General features: G+C 37.3%; 2 protein-coding genes across 3 annotated transcripts in view; both read left to right on the top strand.

Moving 5' to 3' along the window:
* Window positions 1-6019, top strand: part of PKIB (cAMP-dependent protein kinase inhibitor beta) — a 41849-nt gene extending 35830 nt beyond the window's left edge. For both annotated transcript variants that reach the window (XM_087882707.1, XM_034418710.3), the window contains 2 exons: window positions 5253-5430; window positions 5803-6019. In XM_087882707.1, coding sequence (XP_087738833.1) covers window positions 5283-5430; window positions 5803-5882 — 228 coding nt within the window. In that variant the 5' untranslated portion in view covers window positions 5253-5282 and the 3' untranslated portion in view covers window positions 5883-6019. The remainder of the gene's footprint in view (window positions 1-5252; window positions 5431-5802) is intronic.
* Window positions 6020-16720: 10701 nt separating this feature from the next.
* FABP7 (fatty acid binding protein 7) lies at window positions 16721-21102 on the top strand. Its single transcript, XM_034418712.3, has 4 exons — window positions 16721-16977; window positions 18063-18235; window positions 19485-19586; window positions 20834-21102. The coding sequence occupies exons 1-4, from the start codon at window positions 16905-16907 to the stop codon at window positions 20882-20884; spliced, it is 399 nt and encodes a 132-aa protein (XP_034274603.1). The 5' UTR covers window positions 16721-16904; the 3' UTR covers window positions 20885-21102.
* Window positions 21103-22933: the final 1831 nt, after the last annotated feature.

Consider the following 22933-nt stretch of genomic DNA (forward strand, 5'->3'; position numbering starts at 1 on the left):
CTAAACACTAGATTTTGCTACCCACATAATGGGTGCTGAAGGATAACCCTGTATATATTTTGAGGTTATTATCCAACACTGTAGGAATAAGGAAGAAAATAGTATTTTAATGCTGGCATAGCTAATGATAAATTAACATACATAAACAGCTAAAAAATGTTTGGGTTCCTATTGTAAAGGAACAATAATTGTATTATATAATTATAATACTGTTAAATTTATATAATTTTATTTTTTATGGAAACATGGAATCAGCCAAGCCACACATAAGTTGATTTATAAATTAGAATGAAAATCCTGATCAGAAACGTGACTTGATTTCTTCTAAACATACAGTATGTCTTGTAGCAAACACAAAATTGCACTTAATTCAATTTTGTGGAACACTTAATTTTTCATAGTGGTTATTTTATTTTGTTTTAGCAGTCACCTGAAATCATTTTTAAAAGGGATGAATTAAGTGCAATTTTATCAACAGCTTCATTGAAGATCTTCATAAACCAATTAAGCAACTCAGTTGACCCCAAAATTAAAACATTAACCTTTTCAACTAGACCTAATACAGCTTGCAGTAGAAGTGTGTTGGATTCAAATGTGTTGGATTCATTCTTGTGAAAGAATGTAGATCTAGCCCGGGGAAGAGGACAGTGAACTATTTAGGGAAGAAAAAAAGATGTGTCTGTTCTTAGAAAATAGAAATCATGAGCATAAAACACAAAACAACCTCTCCCGGATTTGTTTGTATAAGATAGGGCAGAAGGTAAATGTGACAGGCTTTCAGGATTCTGTTTTTCTACCCTAGAATCCAGAATAGAAGGGTTAAATATGGAAAGTCATGTGAATTGAGTTATATTAATGAGATAAGATCATCCAAAAAGATTAATGATATTGGGAAAATAAATTAAGTTGGTTATTTGTTTGTGGGTAGAATTGCAAAGACTTTGGATCTTTAATTGGTTTACTCTGTTGCAAAATAACAAAACGTTGGGGGCAGGGAGGTTTCCTACAGGCTGAAAATAATACAAATAATAATAAAATATATAACATTATGTTCATTACCTTGACACTAGTTCTCACAACAGTTGCAGTAATATGTTGTTTACTACTAGACTGGTGTTGATCCTATTTGTTCTTACACAAGTTAATGAAGTGATGGTCTTGAATAATGTAAGTTATTTTCTTAAAAGGGGGTAGAAAACAGATGTTTTAAACTACAATTATGACAGTGGCCAATTTGGCCATGATGAAGTGTGGTCACTGTTGGAATCCAAAAGATCTGAAAAGCATCAGACTGTGGCCCCCTGTTCCAGACTATAAAAATAATGGAAATTGTCAATCTTTTAGTGATTACAGTCTTGCTAAAACATGGCAAGGGGAAGTTAGAGTACAGCACTTAATTTGAAAAATTAGGAAAAAAAGAGGATGATTCAACTAATTTAGGTGGGAATCCTCTTTATAGGATTATAGGAATATAGGATTCTTAGGGAATCCTAAGAATAACTTTCATCAAATTCAGTGGGACTTGTTTCTAAGTAGACATGTAGGAATGTGTTTGCTAAGCATTTAGTTTTTGTATTATGTATTTCGGTGCATTAGTTAAGAAATGGGATGTTACCAAGCATTGTGTTTTGATTTAACATACAATGGTTAGTAGACTGGTTAAATATTCCTGTATGTTCTAATTATTGCCTGATAATGTGTGCATTTTCATGCACGTACCATAACAGATTACTGATGTACAAATACAGCTGTGTCTGAAGATCTATATAAATACTTAGATATGAGACTAAAGAGATGGAAATGTATCTCTTGGGACTAATTTTAGATGTTCAATGTTAGCAAAGATTTCACTAATTTATAAGAGCACTCCATTAGACTGCTGGAAAATTACTGTAGTTTGATCCTGTGGCTTGGATTCACTCTGCTATATCTTGGGCTGTCATGGCCACAGCCAAGGCCAAAGACTATCCTTCATCCAAGAGAAAATATTTCAGCATGATAGCAGCTAACATGACAGCATTGTTTAATGTTTCCCTGTAAAGCAAGCAACACATACAAAGGCTACTACAATCAACAATTCTGTAAATAACCAAAGCAGCAACAGCAGCAGATGGCAAGAAACTGCCATCTTGACTTCACTTGTGGGAGTTGATGATTGTGGTATCCTTGTCAGAGGTGCTTGTTTGAAGTGTGAACAGCTCATTTCCATTTGGATTGATCATGAAAAGAATATTAAAATTCTAAGAATTAGTGCCTGAATTTGCTTGCTTTCCTTTTCCCTTTCCTATCAGTTTTCCTCCCATAGCTTTTCTTTATAGACCATAAAATGGGATTATCTTGTTTTCATTAGTTTGTAAAATCGTGCTGGCAGTGTTTTTGGCTTGAACATTTAGAAAAAAGTTCTTTAAGGGACAGCACTCAGGGTAAATGGATTTTTGTACTAATAAACATGTTAACAACCACAAATATCTTTACAATGACTTGTAAAGAGTTAATTGTTAAAAAATGTCCTTTATTCCTGAATCCACACCACTATATTGCCTAAATCTCTTTGCCTGCGTTGGCCATTTCGCTGAAGATGAGAATGCCGTTTCTCCCAAAAAACCTGAATTAATCTAAAGACAGCAAATATTTTTATTATGGTTGCTTGCACAATCAGCCAAATGTTTAGACTGGATTTGGCATTGTTATCCACCCATTGAGTTCTTCCTGAGTACCTGGGATGGGCAGATGTGGTTGTTTGATGGTGTTAAAGGCATTGTCGCAGGATGTAAGCAGTTTCAAGCAAAGCTGCCTTTTGCAATTAACTGATAGTGATTCTGCCAGTTTTGAGGGTGTTCAAGTGATGTTCCAGATAGTTGTGATTACATCCAAGGTGCTGTAGTACTACAAAATAAAATCCAGAACAGCGTTAGGTTATTTGCTGATCCTATTTATAGTTTCTCAGTTCCTTTCCCTCATGAGAATTTTAAGTACTTAGAACAGTTCATGCAACATTTACTAGTTTCATCTTGATTAGTTTTCAAATCAACTAAGCCACAAAAAAAGTAAAGAGGTATCTAGTTTTGTTTTGTTTTTTAATTTACATTCTGTATTTCTAATTTAAAACAAGCACCAAAACAACTTATCTAGAATCACAACAAATGGAGAGAAAATATTCCTGATACTTCCAACTGCCCTTTTCAGGTCTGTCTCTCTTGACACACAACCCCATCAATCAGTTCCTTCTGCTCCTGGACATTGGAAAGCTAAAGATAGGATCCCTCTTGGAAAGTGAAGCCATTTCTATTGTAAGGATGAAATACCTGATTTACTTTAAGACAGGGGTCTCCAACCTTGGCAACTTTAAGACTTGTGGATTTCAACTCCCAGAGTTCCTCAGCCAACAAAGCTGGCTGAGGAACTCTGGGAGTTGAAGTCCACAAGTCTTAAAGTTCCAAGGTTGGAAACTCCTGCTTTAAGAGATACATTTCTAGAGACTACAGCACTGTATTCTTATATATAACATGTTGTATTTCAATTTGTCCCTAACATTCCTGGAGGAAGCATTCTCCCCCCACCACTCCCCCAATGCATAAGCTCTACAAATGATAGGAAATTCCATCCTTTACTTTCATTCATGCTTTAGCTATAAAGTAACCCTCCTGCCTTCTTCCTGACTAGTTCAGAAGGCTTCTGGAACCTCAACAGAGGCCCTCAGGCTTTTATATTGGATAAACTCAACAAACTTTGGGCAAAATAATTAATGAATACAAGTTTGACAGCAGGGTCCAAAACAAGGATAAAATAACACAAGAGCAGCTTAACATCCGAGGATACTGTTTTGCATATCTCAAAATGACCATTTTGGGAAAAAGAAAGAGTTTGGTATAATTGATTGTTGAAATTCACAATTAACAAGTCTCCAAAGATCTCAATGAACACAATAGAATATTAACATACTGCAATTCTTAGTAAGATACTGTAATCTACCTTACATATAATCTTGTCAGTATAACTAACTGGTCTTTCTCCCCACCTCTGGCCTCATCCCAATTTAAATCCTATGTTAGTTTAGCTACTCCATGCATCTGATTAAATGAGCTGTAACTTGTGAAAGTTTATGCCTTTTAGTAATATGCATTAGTCAGATGTGCTCCCAGTTTTATTAATTTTGGCTGACATAGACTAACTCATCTCTCTTCCTGTCTAATGAAAGAGTTGAAAAGTGCTTCTTGGTTAGCAAAAAAAGAATATCTGATAGTGAAAACATTTTATCATAGATTAGTCAATTATATTATAAAATCTGTGGCCCTGTTTGCTGCTTGCTGCTAGTGATAACTTTGTCTCTTGATATTTTCTTTGAAACAGAGCTTTCTGCAGTATTTTCAAATTCTAGGAAGGACTTGTTTTTAATTTTTAAAAAGTTCCTCTGAATAGTATTCTTTTTCTTGACTGGCAAAACAATGTAAAAATGACAAAGAAAGAAACCGTTCACTCAAATATGTAGAGTTACAGGAAGTCACTGGATATTTCTCTTTGTTGTGTTCATGAATACTGTTAAAAATACTGTAAGTAGAAAGTGAAGATGGGGGAAAAACAGGAAATAGACTCTTGGGATAAAGTTTCAGCATATGTGTTAAGACCTGCCCTTCTTCTACCAAGGAAAAGCACATTTTGGTTTTCAAAAGGGAAGTTACTTTCTTTTCTTAAACAAGATCCTCTGCTCGCAACAAAATACCTTATGCCACCAAACTTGAAATTTTGGGTTTAGAAAACTTAGAACTATGTCGCCTTCGGTATGACTTAAGTGTAGCACATAGAATTATCTGCTACGATGTCCTACCTGTCAATGACTACTTCAGCTTCAACCACAACAATACACGAGCACACAATAGATGTAAACTTAAAGGAAACGATTCCAAACTTGATTGCAGAAAATATGACTTCAGCAACAGAGTGGTCAATGCCTGGAATGCACTCCCTGACTCTGTGGTTTCATCCCAAAACCCCCACAATTTTAACCTAAGGCTGTCTACTGTTCAACTCACCCCATTCCTAAGAAGTCTGTAAGGGGCGAGCATAAGAGCACCAGCATGCCTACCGTCCCTGTCCTAATGTTACCTCTATTTGTACCTATTTTATGTATCCAAATCTATGTTTATACTTATTACCTAATACTTTCTTGACAAATAAATAAATAAAATAAAAATAAAGATTGGTTCCCATTTGGCCACCAGATTATTAAAGCTGAGACTCTTGGTGTTTTTCAGGAGATGTTGCTATGAGGAAAGACGTCAGAGATGACTGATGTTGAGCCTGTAGTCACAGATTTTGCTGCATCAGGACGGGCAGGGCGCCGAAATGCCTTACCAGACATTCTGGGTTCTTCTGCTGGAGCTGGGACATCAGAACTGCCACACAAATTAGCAGAACTCTCAATGTCAGAAGGTAGTATTCTTGAGAATCAAAAGCTACCTTTTACTGTTCGAATAACTTTAATACATGTTCTTCATTAAGGCATCATATTACTAAGTAATTTTCTAAGGATCTTTCCAACTTCATATGAGATTCCATAAGCCAAGAAGCTGCCTTGTTTGTAATTTCACCACAATAACAGGTAGCACACCACTTTACAGCTGTTACATAATGTATACCTGTTATGTTTTCTTTCATCAGCTGCACATGTTCTATGAATTTGGTGTGTATCCAATATTACAGTGAGCAAATATTGTGAAAAGTTCTTCCAAACTCCAAATGTTTTGACTGAGTCCTTCTTTGTAGAGCTAATACTTTCTCATGTTCACATCTCTTTAATTAAAGGAGCTGAAGGAGGAGAAGCGTCATCCTCTGATGCCACTATGGAAAACCAAGAGATGGAAGGAAAACCAATGAATTCCTAATGTTTATAAAATGTTCGGTTTTGGTGATTACCTACGAACTTCACTGCCAGAGTGTCCAAGACTCTGAAATATGTAATATTTGTAACTGGCTAATATGAATATGGCACATTGAAAAATTAGCTATGTTTTCAAATTCATCAAGAAGCAATTTATTTATTTACAAATCATAGCCAGTATCTGCAGAAAAAAAAGGGAATTGTTTTCAGTCATTTAACAAATGAAGTCCAATGTAATCAGTTGATTATTGCAAATAACCAAATACAACCACAAACATCATTAATAACTTGGAGTCTTTTCTGATAATAAAATGTAGATATCAGGTTTCGTTTGAGCTTAGTATATATGTGTACATACATGCGCACGTACACAAACACACATTTTATACATAGAATAGTACACAAAAGCATATATCAAAATCAGTAAATTCCAGGCCCAGAATATAAGTAAGATTCATCATACAAAAAATCAGCGAATTTAGACTGAGTACGATTTTGAATAAATGACACAACAAATGTTTAAAAACGTAGGACATTGCTAAATAGTGGGAGAATTTGCTAGTGCTCTTCATGGTTAAGAAACTCGTGAGAAATTTCCTGATTTCAACAATATAGTAAAATGAGCATCCAGTTCTAATCTATAACAGATAAGTAATGAAGATTGCTGTTTTGTACCAAAAGATAGGTATCCATATTTATCACACAATTAGATTCCATATAGGAGTTATATATGATTCCATATAGGAATAAGCTGGTGGATACTGAAGATGTAACTAGAGGAATGTAACTTCATCAAAGCATTCAACAAAGTAGACCACCGCCTACTTCTTGGTAAGATAGAAAAAAGTGGGATAGATAGCATCACCACCAGATGGATTCACAACTGGCTGACAAACCATACTCAATGAGTAGTCCTTAATGGATCTAAGTCAACATGGAGGGAAGTAAGCAGTGGGGTGCCACAAGGTTCTGTCTTAGGCCCAGTACTCTTCAATATCTTCATAAATGACTTAGATGAGGGAATAGAAGGGGAACTTACCAAATTTGCGGATGATACTAAACTGGCAGGAATAGCTAACACCCTGACAGACTTGAACACTGGGCCCTATCTAACAAAATAAAATTCATTGTAGAGAAAAGTAAAGTCCTACACTTAGGCAAGAAAAACCAAAAGTACACATATAGACTGGGTGAAACCAGGCTTAATAGCAGTAACTGTGAGAGGGATCTTGGAGTCTTAGTGGACAACAGTTAAATATGAGCCAGCAGTGTGCAGTGGCAGCCAAAAGAGCCGATGCAATCCTAAATTGCATTAACAGAGGGATACAATCAAGATCAAGTGAGGTACTAATACCACTCTATAAAGCCTTAGTAAGACCACACCTAGAGTACTGTATCCAGTTTTGGTCACCACACTATAAAAAAGATGTTGAGACTCTAGAAAAAGTGCAGAGGACAGCAACCAGGATGATTAGGAGACTGGAGACTAAAACATATGAAAAACAGTTACAGGAACTGGGCATGGCTAGTCTAGTGAAGAGAAGGACCAGGGGAGACATAATAGCAGTCTTCCAATATTTGAGGGGCTGCCACAGAATGGAAGGGGTCAAGCTATTTTCTAAAGCCGCCCTGAGTCTTCGGAGAGGGGCGGCATATAAATTAAATTAAATTAAATTAAATTAAATTAAAGCACCTGTAGGCCAGACAAGGAATAATGGATGGAAACTGAACAAGGAGAGATTTAACCTGGAAATAAGGAGAAATTTTCTGACAGAACAATCAACAATCAGTGGAACAGCTTGCCTTCGGAAGTTGTGGGAGCTTCATCACTTGAGACTTTCAAGAAGAGATTGGACTGCCACTTGTCAGAAATGGTGTAGGGTCTCCTGCTTTGACTTGGGGTTGTACTAGGTGACCTCCACAGTCCTTTCCAACTTTGTTAATCTGTAATCTGTAATCTGAATATGGACAAATTTTTGAGATAGGGCAGACCTTCACCTGCTCACCTCCCCACCCAGAAAGCCCATTTCAGTTCCCATTGTAACAACTGTTCTAGTTCTGCACAGTAATCTCAAAAGCCTCTGCTCTTCAGATTTTAAAATAACATTTCTCTGTCACCCTGGATACCAAAGTTTAATTTCCCCAGAAGCCAAGACCCAGAGTATTTTCGACACAGCACGAAGCTCGGTTTTTAAAGAAAAAGGAAATGCATCTGGAGATTAGCCCCACAAAACCTTTTTCAAATCTGAACTCGACTGAGAAATGTACAGAAGTTCAAGACATACAAAAATGCCTATTTTGCTCCTTCAAAATGTCAAGATGAACCAAGATCACCTAGGATTTCAAAGTCCCTTTGTGTACATTTGCTATTTTGCTTTCTTAAAACGGGCTTTTTTGGTGAAGTCAAAATTCTGTTTTTTAGTTTTAAAAACAAATCCTTAACGACTGCAGTTGTTTTTAAATTGCATTTCAGCATGAGGAATGAAATAGATTATCTTTACATTAGAAAAATGTGTTCTATCGATCAGGCTTTCACAAGATCTAAGAAGATAAACTTTTTGCTTCAGTCATGGTGTGGGTTCATCGGCTTATAGCTGATCCTGTTAAGATTGTTAAAGCATTTTCCTCCTGATACATTCTACCTGTTCCAAAGGATTGATCCATATTTTATAATAAAGATTGTATTGTTTAAAATATAGTACATGTATATTATTTGCACAAGAATTCCATGACCCAATTGTATATGTTTTTCCTGCATTAAAAAAAAAAAAATCAGTTAGGTATACTCCTGATTAGAGCATAATCATTGCGATTGAACTGAGAATAGAATCATTATTTTAAAATGAATTTCAATTTCATATGCTTGATGTAAATTCTGAATATATTCATGTGTGTTCTCTTTCAATAGAATTAGTTTGGACCCCAAACAACATATTTTGGATTGAAGTACAGTAATAACTTCATTGGCTACCTTGCCTCAGCAAACCACAATTATAACTTATGGGCATATGACGCTTTGGACTAAATGTATTATAGCATATGTACCATACTAATACTAGTATTAGTATTAACATTTGTCTTTGTTGACTAAGAAAGTGTGCCTTTTGCTATTCTGATACTTTTGTAAGATCTATGCACAAAACTCACATTTCTTCCAGAGGAATGAATCCTCTACAATTTATCTCAACACCTCAAATACCAGCTTTTTTTTCTATTTATTTTCTAAAACAAAATATTCATATTATTGGATACCAAATTAATCATACAACATTTTGAGTCCTGTTGCTTTCAGATTTCAGGTTGAACCTAAACATAAGGCACAATAAAATGATGATAAGGTTGAACTTCCTCTCTGTAATCAATAGGTGGCACTCTGCACCCATTTGAAGCAACGATGCCATTGTATAATAGCACAGATACATTTCATCAGTAATGATTGTGACTCACTAGCTAGTTTTCAGGGAACTAAACCTTGGATATACACGGACCGCTCAAAGTACTGCTTCATTCCTTCTGAACAGTCCTTCCCACCACATGATTTATTGTATTGTAATAAATGTATCAAAATTCATGTAGATTCCTGAGTTCTATCCAGCAGTTTTCCTCATGCCAGTACCTCCCAAATGTATCAGGATCACAAACAATCACCAGTCAGCTAATATCAATGCTTTTTATATTTAAATAAATAACTTCCAAGAATAACTGACTATAATATGAGATTTTCAACTTTTAACAAATATGAAATAAAAATATTCTAAAGAAGGGTACGAAAGAGCACGTTCTGAGACTGTTAAAAGAGAGAGAGAGAAAGTAAAAGAACAGTTAAATAGTAATTAACACTATATTTTATTATTTTCTCCTACCTCCAAACAAATGAATAAACAAAAAAATGCAGGCATTTATAGGAACTTGGCTTAGGCTATAATAAGCATCAGTATCTGTGGAATTGTTGAGTGAAAACAAAGACAAAGTTAGCCAAATAAAAAGTCTCTGTGTTGTATATGCCACCAATATTTTCAACATGAGCACTCTAGATCAGGGGTATCAAACTCACGGCGTCACAGTGTCATGTGACATATTGGAACTTTTCCCCCCTTGGCTAAACCAGGCATGGGCGTGGCCAGCGGGTGATGCATCCCCTCCGCGGGCAAGGAATTTGACAGCCCTGCTCTAGATAGTTGTGTCTGGATTTTATGGAGAGGAGCCATGAAAGAAAGCAAATTAGGTTTATTACATCTAATAATATAATTATGTATCATTTTAGTGCCAAGGACAGATAAAAATGATTTTGTGTCACATGCCCAAATATTTTGGATTTGTTGCAGCAGATCTTAATGGGCCTCTACTAATAAGGGATTAGCCACCATTCCACAGGAAGAATGCCAATTGCAAATGAGTGTGTCAAATATTAGATTCCACCTTCCAAGAAGAAAGTCCTGGCCCAAGTCTCTAAAAAGAGAACTTGATGAATCTACTGCCCCTAAGCATTACAGGTAGTCCTTGACTTTGTTTAGTGAAAATTTGAAGTTACAACAGCATTGAAAAAAGTGACTTATGACTGTTTTTCACACTTTTGACTACTGTGGCATCCCCATGGTTATGTAGTCAAAATTCAGATGCTTGGCAACTGGTTCATACTTATGACTGTTGCAGTGTCCCGGAATCATGTGATCACCTGTTGTGATCTTTTGACGAGCAAAATGGGGAAGCCAGATTCACTTAACAACCGTGTTACTAACTTAACAACTGCAGTGATTCACTTAACAATTGTGGCAAGAAAGATTGTAAAATGGGGCAAAATTCACTTAACAACTGTCTCATTTAGCAACAGAAATTTTGGGCTCAATTGTGGTCATAAGCCGAAGACCATCTGTATTTGCTACTTTGGCATGTTCAGTTTACTAAGCCAACAGTAAACTTAGTGAGGTTTACTGAGCGAACTTAGGCCAAAAATGATAGATTCTTTTACAAGAATCGTGTATCTACTTTTTTTTAAGATGTTATCTTCGATTTATATTGTTTGTTTTCAAGAAATACATGATCCCTAGCATATAATTGTATGAACTGATGCATAGAAGCATATTTATCTATAAACTTAAAGCCAGATTTTTTAAAAAATGCTTCTGCATGTATAAGCAGTTTATATTTGTAACTATATTCAGCCAAATGAAATATCTTAGTTTCATCAAAGTAGTTCCATAAAGTTGTATACTGACATGAAAACATTTTCCATTTTACTCTTGTCTCTAATTTTTTTTGTTATTGCACTTTTTCTTTGGCCTGCCATGATTGCCTTTTTCTACCAAAAAGGTCCTCTATATTCCTGGAAAACCCTGATATAATTCCGCTATGCTCAAGAAGCCAATAATATAGCCTAGATCAATTCTCAAGAAGAGAAGGAAGTGTAAAGCATAACTTGGGTGGCAGCTACCAGTGAGCAGCTAGCCTGGAGAAGCAAAAAATTGAAGCTCAAATTGCTTCTGAATTCTTTGACTGACTGACCATTCCTGCATCCACGGAGCTGCCGCCTGACTAGCTGAACCCTAGCTATACCTGGCTCAGTGAAAAACAGCTGTTTGTCGGATCGGGAAAACAGCTGATCATAGGAGTGTGGGCAGCAGCAGGAAACTGGGCAGGATGAGCCAGGATGGGTGGTTAGGGGCATGGCCGGACTGCGTAGGCCATCTAAACGGTTGGTGGGAGGGGTGGGGTATACACACAGGGGACGTGGGTCACAATATAAGGGGCAGGTGAGCACAAACTTTGATTCCTTTTGGATGGTCGCTTCGTGCTGGGTCCACGTTTCCAGATAAACAATCTAACATCAATTGTGTTGCTGGCTTTTCTTATGCAGGACACCAGAACGTGACACATGTCTTGAGAGCTTTATGGAAAGCCATAAGAGTTGGGATGAATTTCACCTCAGGAGGGATGGTGTTCCAGAGGATGGGTGCTGTGATGGAAAAGTTCACTTCCTAGGTCCCAACAGATTAAGGTGACCAGACGTCCCGCTTTTGGCGGGACAGTCCCGATTTTTAGCAATTTGTCCCGCGTCCCGCGGCGTTTCAAAAAAGTCCCGATTTTTCATTCTGCCTCCTGAGTCCCGCTGCCTCTTGAGCCCCAGCTGATGGCTAGAAGGAAAAAAAACTGTTTAAACTCTTGCCCGGGGCTTCAAAGGGCCGCCCTACAGGCAATCAGTGTAAAGAGTTCCTGAAGCAGTTTTTTTTCCCCCTAGCTAAGTTGCAGAAACGAAACCGAAACCAGGATCTTTGGTGCAACGTGACAAAATGAGGCAGAGAGAGATTTATTTTTATTTTTATTTTTCCTCCCCAAAAAAGGTAGGTGAAAAACTGCAAACAATGGGACATTTAGGAGGAGAGTTCAAGATTTTAAAACACAAAAGAAAAAAAAGCTGTATTTAACTAGGGAATTGTAATAATTGAGATACTATTAATTGTATATTGTGTTGAAAGCAGAAATGGTTAAGTTGTGGTTCAGAGGAATATATGGGGGAAATTATTTGGTTTATTATTATTGGTAAATATAATTAATTGATTTGTAAGAAATTGGATTGCATGGAAATAATTGGAATATTCATGTTCATATTGATTAATATACAAAAAAGATAGTTTTATAACTAATTGATTTATATTAAAATGTTGAATTTGTATTAAACAACTGTATTACATAATTACATAATTAAACAATGTGAGGATGGATATAAAAATAGATGACAATGGGAAGGGGTATAATATAGAATAGAAGGGAAAAATTGAATTTGATTAAGATTAGAGATGAGGATGAAGGGTAATATTGTTTTTTTTAAAAAATAAATGAGGAATAAATATGGCAAAAAGGAAATATAGAAATTGTAAATTTAATTGAAATGACTAAACGCTGTTTAAATTTGTGAACCAGCCAAATATTCTGTTCAAAGAAAATACATTGTATGTTTGTATATGTGTTTCTAATTATTGCTATTTATTCATATTTGTTCTCTTTTATTCTTTAAAGTTTAACAATTCATTCTTTATCTTAATATCTTTATATTTGCTTGGGGTTGGCTTTCTTCCCTTTCATCTTTTTTATTGTACAGCAATCTTTCTCCTCAAACCTACCACCTCTCTCTTTTCTTTCCTTCTTACTTTCTCTTCCCCCCACCCTCTTTTTCTCCTCCCTACTTCCTCTTCCTTTCTCCTTCTCCTCCTCTCTTCCTCCCTCTCTTACCCTCACTCCTACTCTAATTTCCATTCCTTCATCCCTCTCTATTGCTGTATCCTTTAATGCATATGGACTACTCAGAGGGCTGAAAAAGTTATTTTTGACTGGTCTTCACTCTTTTGACCAGTCCTCGAACTTATGACTGTCCTCACATTTTACATTTTTGCCCTATCTTGTCACCATGGTGAAGAAAAGCAGTTGTGAAATGAGTGACATGGTTGTTAAGAATGCTGCATGGGCATAAATGTGAGGATGGTCATAAGTGTGAGGACCAGTCAAAAGTGCGAGGACCTGTCAGAAATGACTTTTTTCAGCCCTCTGGTTAGTCCTTTTGTGCATATGGACTACTCGGAGGGCTGAAAAAGTTAATTTTGACTGGTCCTCGCACTTTTGACCAGTCCTCAAACTTATGACTGTCCTCACATTTTACGTTTTTGCCCTATCTTGTCACCATGGTGAAGAGAAGCAGTTGTGAAATGAGTGACATGGTTGTTAAGAATGCTGCACGGGCATAAATGTGAGGATGGTCATAAGTGTGAGGACCAGTCAAAAGTGTGAGGACCTGTCAGAAATGACTTTTCAGCCCTCTGAGTAGTCCCTATACACATAGCCATGGCCACCCGGTCACATGACCAGCTAGCCACGCCCACCCAGTCACATGGCCTCCAAGCCACGCCCACACAATAAGCCATGCCCACAATGGTGTCCTTCTTACCAATGTTAAAATCTGTTCACCTTACCCTATACACATAGCCATGGCCACCCGGTCACATGACCAGCTAGCCACGCCCACCCAGTCACATGACCAGCTAGCCACGCCCACAAAATAAGCCACGCCCACAATGTCCCTCTTTACCAATGTTAAAATCTGGTCACCTTACAACAGATGGAACTCCTTCACAGACAGGATACACATGTACCATGCATTTTCTGCCAGATCTGATGGGATGGTCCCTCGGGTAATCTGGCCCCATGCTTTAAAGTAAGGCTTTAAAGATTTTTTTTTTAAAGATTTTTTTTTAAAAAGACCTTTGAATTAGAATCAGAAGCAAAATGGCAAACAATAAAGCTCATGGAGCAAAGGTGTAACCTATGTCCATCTGTTGTGACCTAGGGCCAAGTAGTTATTACCAGACACAATCAGTCCTAAACAAACATATTTTATTAGAACAGCTGAGAATTACCAGTACTTCATTCTCAAGTTTTGTCCAAATTAATTCCAAAACAATTCCTTCAGAAAAAGTCCTTCGGCCTTATCACAAACCTTTGTTTTCTTTGGCACCCTGCCAAAGGCTTTTCTTGGCAAAGCCCCAGGAAGTTCAGAAACAAAAGATGCTGACAAGAAACAAATGTAGCAACGTTGCTTTCCTACAAAGAGCCCAAGAGCCTTTGCTGCTTTTTTAAATCTTATGGGAGGGGCCAATCATCTCCTGGCCTTACTCCCAAGTCTTCCTTTTTGCTTTAGCTGCTCTTGCCTTCTGGCAGCTCTTCACATGTGTGCACTAGGAACAGGCTCCTCCTGTTTCTCTGCCTCTCTGCTATCTGCCTCTGGAGGCTCTGGAGTCCGCACATTGCTCCCAGATGACCCTGGCCCCTTCTCTGCCTCCGACACAGAGCCCTCGTCCGGGCCTTCCCCTGACTCCAGGACTGGCCCATTGTCCTCCCCAGCCTCCTCACTGTCTGACTCCGCTGCCAGTTCTTCAGGCTGCTGGTGGATCACAACACCATCTAAGGACACACATAACTGCATGCCGCCACATTTTGCACCAGCTGAAACTTCTGGATTGTCTTCAAGAACAGCCCCAATAGAGCATGTTACTGGAATCTATTCTGGATGTGACCAAGGCATGAGTGACTGTGAGCAGAGCAGAATGATATACAGGTAAATCTCATTAACCAAGTGCCTCATACAGCAATTGTCCAAAGTTATGACAGCACTGAAAACAGAACTTGAAATAATAACCAATGTCTGCATTTGCAACTTTTGCAGTCTCTCTTTCTCTTTCAGCCATGTGTTTGTTTCCCGACTTCCGGTGGGCCCAGAAGGCCCGAAAATCAGCTGGCCGGTGCGTGCATGCGCGCTGAAGCTGAGCTAGGGCAACGCTCGCGTGCCCACCAATATGGCTCTGCATGCCACCTGTGGCACGCATACCATACGTTCGCCATCATGGGTATAGGGTCTCTTGCTTGAACAAAGGGTTGGACTGGAGGACCTCCAAAATGCCAGCAGTTCGACCCTGACCAGCTCAAGGTTGACTCAGCCTTCCATACTTCTGAGGATCTAGATTGTTGGGAGCAATATGTTGACAGTGTAAGCCATTTAGAGAGGGCTGTAAAGCAGTCTGAAGTAGTATATAAGTTTAACTGTTATTGCTATTGCTAATTCATTATTTTATAGACATTTTAAGGCAAGGGTGTTCAACCTTGGCAACTTTAAGACCTGTGGACTTCAATTCCTAGAATTCCCCAGCCAGCACTTCTGGAAGTTCTCAGTTCTTAAAGTTGCCAAGGTTGGATACTCCTGTTGTAGGATAACAGGTTAGGCTCCCTGCGTTCAGTCTTCTTTTTCTGTTATGTCTCTATTTCCTTTGTTTCTATGTTAAGCCAGGAGTTTCCACACATACAAAAAAAAAAGATGTTTCATGTTGTATTTAATTCATTACATGACAGTTCATTAAGTGAAAACATATCACTACTTCACTTGGCTTCCTTTGGCTGAAGAGACTACTGGATGTAATAGTATTAGACACTATTGCAGTATCTACAAATGAGTTTGGGGGTAAGCTCTTTGTTAAGTCATCACACATTTTCAGAATGCTTCGAAGAAAAAACATTCTGTTCGCATGTTGTCAAGTCTTTTGTTGTAACATTTTGCATTGCAGGACAATCTTCCTTGTCCTTGACAAAACTATGTCTTTGTAAATGATCCTATAAACAAATTTTAATGATTATACTTTATTGATGTCCCACAAGGGAGAAGATGGACAGGCAGGGAGTTTTCTAAATACGTCTAAAAACTCCAGGAATAGGAAAATAAAGAATTTACACTAAGTTATATTTTGCTTCCACTCTTTAAAAAAACCACCCCTATTATTTGGGAAAAAATACTGAATACTCAAAAACCTGAAAAAATGCTGAATATGACAAGGATAATCAAAATATACTAAATATAACAAGGGGATAACCAAGAAAGCATGATTGCAATAACTACCTAGTTATAGTTTTGTAATACAAGTTCGTTTATTCGTTGATTCTAGCATTAAAGGGCCCAGTCAAAAATCCAATCACTTTGGCTTTTCTTTCCAGCAACACCCAGCATTCTTTTAAAATTGTCGCCCGCATAGAGTGTCAGAGGAAATGCATCTGATTATTGTATTGTGTGGCTCCCATTCCGAGGCTGCAGTATCCCTTGCCAAGTTTTCAAACAGGACTTAAAAGACCCTCACATCATTTGGCATTCCTCTCGTTTGCAGAAAAGCCTTTTCTTCTCTCTCCCTCACGTTTCCAGGCTGAATAGGATGGCTAGTCCAACCAGCTCTGTTGACCCAGTGGCCTGATCCAATCATCAGCTGAATATCAACCTTCCCACCAGTACTCGCTCCTCACCCCCTCCCACCTCAAAGGAGTAATGGGAAAATCCAGGAGGAGGCAACAGTTTAAATTGTTTTCAGTTTCATTGGATGTTCCCTCAGTGAGGAAGCTGAGCAGGAGTAACCCGTGCAGGATTTAAACCCAGTTTTAGGGAGAGTAGCCGTTGCTACCATAGCAGCTTTTGTCCCTTTCTCTCACTCATCCCACAGTGAAGATGGCTGAGGCATTTTGCGCTACTTGGAAGCTGATTGACAGCCAGAACTTTGATGAGTACATGAAAGCATTAGGTATGTAGAAACAGCAGCATATAAAATCATCCTGTTTTAACTTATATTTCTTTCAGGTTGGTATAAAGGTTACAGAGTTTGGATTCTGCAAAGAACAAATGCACTGGAGTAAAGTCATGCTAAATAGTACTTGGAGCCAAAACCATAATGATTTTTAAGCGTGTAATATATATATGGTTCAGTCAACGGTATACTAATATTTAGATTAGTATGAGCTAAACTTCATTTTAGTTAAGCCAAACTATGGTTTGGACTGAAATTTATTCTGGTTACAAAGCTAAAATGTGAGGAGATATATTGTAAAAATGTATGTTAGTCAAATACATGATTAGAAGCATATTTATTTCAAAGATTTGTTGTAAAGTTCCATTAAATTCAATGAATCGATAAGCTTGTTAGATTTTAAATATGTGAGTGTAACTGAATTGGAAAGCTAATTTCTCTTTTAATGTAAGAAAAAATGGATTGCATGGGGTCTGTTTCTTGTCTGTTTTTAGAAAATAGATGGGGGTAGGGTGGGAAGAGGGAGAACTGAAAAAGTATTTTGCCCAAGTTTATGCATGCTCCATTTTGTACATCTTTAGGATATATGGGAAATTAATGGTATTCAGTACAATAACAAATCCATGTATAAATCTAGGTTGTAGAAATTAAAACCATCTGCATAAACATACATCTTCTGCCAATAACCTGAAGCCATAATTTGCATCACTCCATAGTGTCATACTAATTTGGTGAAATCAAATAATATTGGAAAAAAAGGAGCAGTTTTTTTCCTACAAAGAAAAGTGCAGGTTCATTGAAATAGAAGAGCTATGTCAAAAATAAAATTCATATAGTATTTTATCTGAATATTCAGAAATACATTTGGCTGGGTACCTTGGAGTCTTCCATACAGCTCTGCTTAGAACTGTAACTAGATCATTACTACCTTTTGTTACAAAGAATTGCTCTTGATTTAACAGCAACAAAACAGCTCTTTTGGTTTGGTGCCTTCCACATCAGACAGACTGCTTCTTTCTTATTTAGGAACTCCAATAACATAAAATGGATGTTTGTGCTTTTCAATTTATTTTTTATTAAAGGAGTTGGCTTTGCTACTCGTCAAGTGGGGAATGTTACCAAACCAACTGTGATCATCAGCCAGGAAGGGGACAAAGTGGCGATTCGAACACAGAGTACTTTCAAGAACACAGAAATAAACTTCAAACTGGGAGAAGAATTTGATGAAGTTACTGCAGATGACAGGAATTGCAAAGTAAGTAAGGGGGGAAAAAAAGCAGTCTTATTTTTATTTTTCAGAGTTGGCAGGAAAGAGACTTTGAATGGGGAACGGTATCTTTCCTCTGAAGCAAACAGTAAGCTAGTGGAAGAAACATTTACAACTTAATTTCAGTGTCCTCTCCACTGGCATGAGAGAAAGATAAAAAAATTCATCCGCTTGCTTTGCAAATTAAATTAAGGTGCTAAGCATACATTTTTTCAAACCCTGAAAGATCAATAAAATGTAATTGAAGATAACTTTAATGATTATATATTTGTATTATATATATATATTTACTGGGGCTCCTAACAGTGGGCAACCATCCGCTCTGCTTACTCCCAAGGAGGTAAGAGAAAATGTACTTTGTCTCTGAATCTCATACTTGTTGCCATTATGCCCTATTCTACTGGGATTCCTGAAAGGTTCAGAATTTGCTTGGGGGAAAAAACCCCAATCCTAAATTCTGTTCCAAATTGGCATTTTAATCTCACTAGAACAGGGGTCTCCAACCTTGGCAACTTTAAGACCTTTAAGCAAAGCTGGCTGAGGAATTCTGGGAGTTGAAGTCCACAAGTCTTAAAGTTGCCAAGGTTGGAGACCCCTGCACTAAAAGTTCTCTTTTGGTTCCTATTTGAGGCATAACTACTTAATCCCATGTTTTAAACTGAAAATGTATTAAAGCTGAAGTCTTTTAACTGAAATGCATGTTAAATACAATGCCTTTAATATGAACAGGCATAGAATTGTACAGAGAAGAATTCATTTAGTTTTCATGTTCATTTTTTTAATAAGTGATCTGCTAAAAATATCTTGCTAACGAATTCATTTCTTTGGAACTAGTGGTCTAAAGGAGCACTTGCTAGGTGTTCTAAAACAGAGGTCTCCAACCTTGGCAACTTTAAGCCTGGCTGACTTCAACTCCCAGAATTCTGGGAGTTGAAGTCTGCCAGGCTTAAAGTTGCCAAGGTTGGAGACCCCTGATCTAAAACATTCAGATGGCATTGTGATTGTGTGGTTGAATCCCACCCCCTTTAATGTGGAAAGTTGCAAGACTTTGATCAAGCAGCAAGAGACATCACCTAGAATTGCTAGACCACTGCAGCATATGCCCCTAGTAGTCCATCATCATTCAAAGACTGAAGTATTTTTTATTCTCCTACAGATAAAGATTTTCAAGTTGAACTATTAAACCTGAATGAATTGTATGGGCAATTTTTATGACACTTTCCATCTATTTCCACAGTCTGTTGTGAGCATGGATGGTGATAAATTGGTTCACATACAAAGATGGGATGGCAAGGAAACAAACTTTGTTAGGGAAATTAAAGACGATAAAATGGTCATGGTAAGTAAAGCTTCCTAAAGTTAAAAATGGGGGTTTATTATGCCATAGGCATTATGAAAGGGTCCTCCTTTCCCTACCTAAGTACAGATCAGTGATAGCTTCTAAAAACAGCCCCATTACTTTCTGTAGCTCTATGGTTAATTATAAAACATGTGATATTTGTCATATGAGAATACAATCGTATCACTTCAATGTTGACAGAGACTAAAGCAACTGAATTGGGAATTCCAGAGTCTCATATTGCAGAAATATGACATTAAAAATAAATTTTCTTTCTTCTTTCTTTCAATGAGACTTCTTGAGATGCTTCCATAGATGTTAAAAATGACTTCTTTCATGTTTTTTTTCCTTTAGTTTTGTTTGGAAATGGCATTTTTTAAAATGGAAGCATGATTGATTTAGAGAAATTCCTGCATTAGAAAGTACTTTGTTCTCCATTTTCCAACGATCCATTATTGCAATCTAGAGCCAATTCAATTATTTCAAAAAATGTAACATACTTTGTAATGTATTTATGAAAGGACTCTCTCACCATGATATTTGTAAGGGAAATATGTAACAAGTATAAATAGGGTTGCAATAAACAAGAATGACATGTGACTTATGAATAGCACATTAAAGTGTAAAAGAAGCAAACACAGTTCTGATTGGTTGACTAGAATATATTATGCAAATAATATATTTTTATGCAAGGCTAAGAGTTGAACATAAGGGGCGGAATAAGCATGAACACCAATTGTAAATGCAGGACCTCCCTGCAGGTGAAGAATCTGTTGTAACCAACCTGTGTTAAAATCTTTCATTTGTGTTCACTTTTAATTTTTTATTTCACGATTTCTCTACATCGGGGTGTCAAACTTGTATCTTCACATTGTTGTCATGTGATGTATCACGACTTCCCCCCCTTCGCTAAACCAGGGGTGGGCTTGGCCAGCACGTGACGCATCCACCCCACAGGCTGCAAATTTGGCAGCCCCGCTCTACACTGATATGAAAAGTTCAGGTTAATTCATGCAGCAAAAGCGTGAAGACTTGAAATTGCACTGGGTCATTTGCTTGCTATGTTTGGAGAAATTGTTTTCTGTCATGATATTGCAGAAATGGGGCAGACTCAGATGTTTCAGGAATGTCTAACTTTTGCTCCGGTGCCTTGTCAAAGACCTCATGATTCATTTATCTCTGCACATTATGCCCAATAGTTTATATTTGTTTTAAATTGTCTTTGTTTGTATTCACTGAATTTGCAGACTCTCACCTTTGGTGATATTGTTGCTGTTCGCCAATATGAAAAAGCATAACATCTGTCAGCTTATTGTCTGGGGTATTAATACTTCTGGATGAAAGAAGACCTGTCTTCAGAAGCCATCTTTGAAGTAAAAATTGCATTGCTGATATGGAAAGAATACCAAGTGCTACTTTGGTTTTTTTTTTGTTGGGAAAAAAAAAAACACCTCCATGCTATCAACTTGGAAACATTTCACTTTGTAAATCACCACAAATAAACTTTGCAATAAAATCTTGAAATCTCTTCTTTTATAATAAAAAGCATGCTGCCATTATTGAATAATTGAATTGAATTGAATTGAATACTTTATTTGGTCAAGTGTGATTAAACACATAAGAAATTTGTCTCCGGTGGAGAAGCTCTCAGTGTAAATGCAAAGCAACAGAATAACGATAATCATCATCATAATAATACCAATAAGAGGATGGAGTAAGAAAGATAATAAGGATAAATAATAATGTTACAGCCATACTACGTGAATAAACACACATAGATATTAGACAGCACTGTGAGAATTAGGTGTTGATGAGTGATGGCCCGTGGGGGAAAAAAGTGTCTGTGTTTAGTTGTTTTGGTCTGAAATGTCCTATAATGCTGTCCTGATGGGAGGAGTTGAAATAGTTTATGACCAGGATGTGAGGGGTCTGTAGATATTTTCTCAGCCCTCCTTCTGACTCATGTAATATACAGATCTTCTATGAAAGGCAGGCTGGTTCCAAGTTCTTTCTGCAGCTTTAATTATCCATTGGAGTCCTGTTTGATTGCTCTTTGGTTGATTTTATAAAATCAAAGCCAAGTAGAGCCGAAATATCTTGGTTTCATACTAAGTGTCCTTTAAAAACAGTTTTAGTAAATAAATGCTTGACTTTAATAGTTTGCAATAGTAGACAAAAATTTGGCCAAATATCTTCTTCCAGTTATCTGTCATAGACTTGCACATTCTTTCACAAAGAGATATGGGTCATTGATAAATACAGATATTAATCCTTCCACCTCAGTTTACTTCTACTTTTCTCCTCTTCCTAACTCTGAGGAACAGCCTGTTGCCTTCCTCTAACATGTCATCTCATCTCCTAGTTAATTGCAATTCATGGATTCTCCAATCCTTATGCTGGAAATGTGCTTCTAGAAACAATATGTGCAGAGTTAAAGTTTAATACATGTATTGTAAAATTTCATAACCCATGGACGCTTACACCATAATTAGTTAATAAACCATTTGTTATCCTACTTGATATTTCCAATGGATCATCAGATGGAAAGACTTGGGTTCCACTGTTTTAACTCTTCAGAAATAGGGCTTCTTCAAACTTCTTTTTCCTAGCATGTTTAATGCAATGGGGAAAATGAATTGGGTAGACAAAAGCAAGAATAATCATGCAATGAGCACCCAGCTAATTTCAGGAGAGCAGATAGCAATAGCAATAGAACTTAGACTTATATACTGCTTCACAATGCTTTCCATCCCTTTCTAAGCAGTTTACAGAGTCAGCATATTGCCCCCAACAATCTGGGTCCTCATTTTACCTACCTTGGAAGGATGGAAGGTTGAGTCAACCTTGAGCCTGGTGAGATTTGATCTGCCAAATTGCTAGCAGCCAGTGATCAGCAGAAGTAGCCTGCAGTTCTGCACTCTAACCACTGCGCCACTGCCGCTCTGAGGAGACCCATCTCCTCAGACGAGAATATTGACTTCTGGTAGCCCCAAACTACTGGTAACAATTGCTGTACCACATACGTGAAAGAAAACAACATACACAGAATTCACATACAGTGCCCAAAGTGAACTCAGTAAGCAATTTTGAAACCTGCTCAATTTACAAGGGGAAATTATTTCTCTGACCTGATGGAAGCATCCAGAAGAAAGAAATGATAGGCACATCATCACATTATCGCACAAATGACCCAGGTTAATGTACTTACATGAGACATGAGGCGATTGATGCAAATTACATAATTACATAATTTGCATGATGACATTATCAAAGCTTTTAACAGACCATGTACTGGAGGCAGTTTCTTAGCAGGCATTAAGTGTTCATTTTCCCAAACTCACAGCACA

The sequence above is a fragment of the Pantherophis guttatus genome, chromosome 1, assembly GCF_059756535.1.
Source record: "Pantherophis guttatus breed Tessera chromosome 1, ASM5975653v1, whole genome shotgun sequence".
NCBI classification, from domain to species: Eukaryota; Metazoa; Chordata; class Lepidosauria; order Squamata; family Colubridae; genus Pantherophis; species Pantherophis guttatus.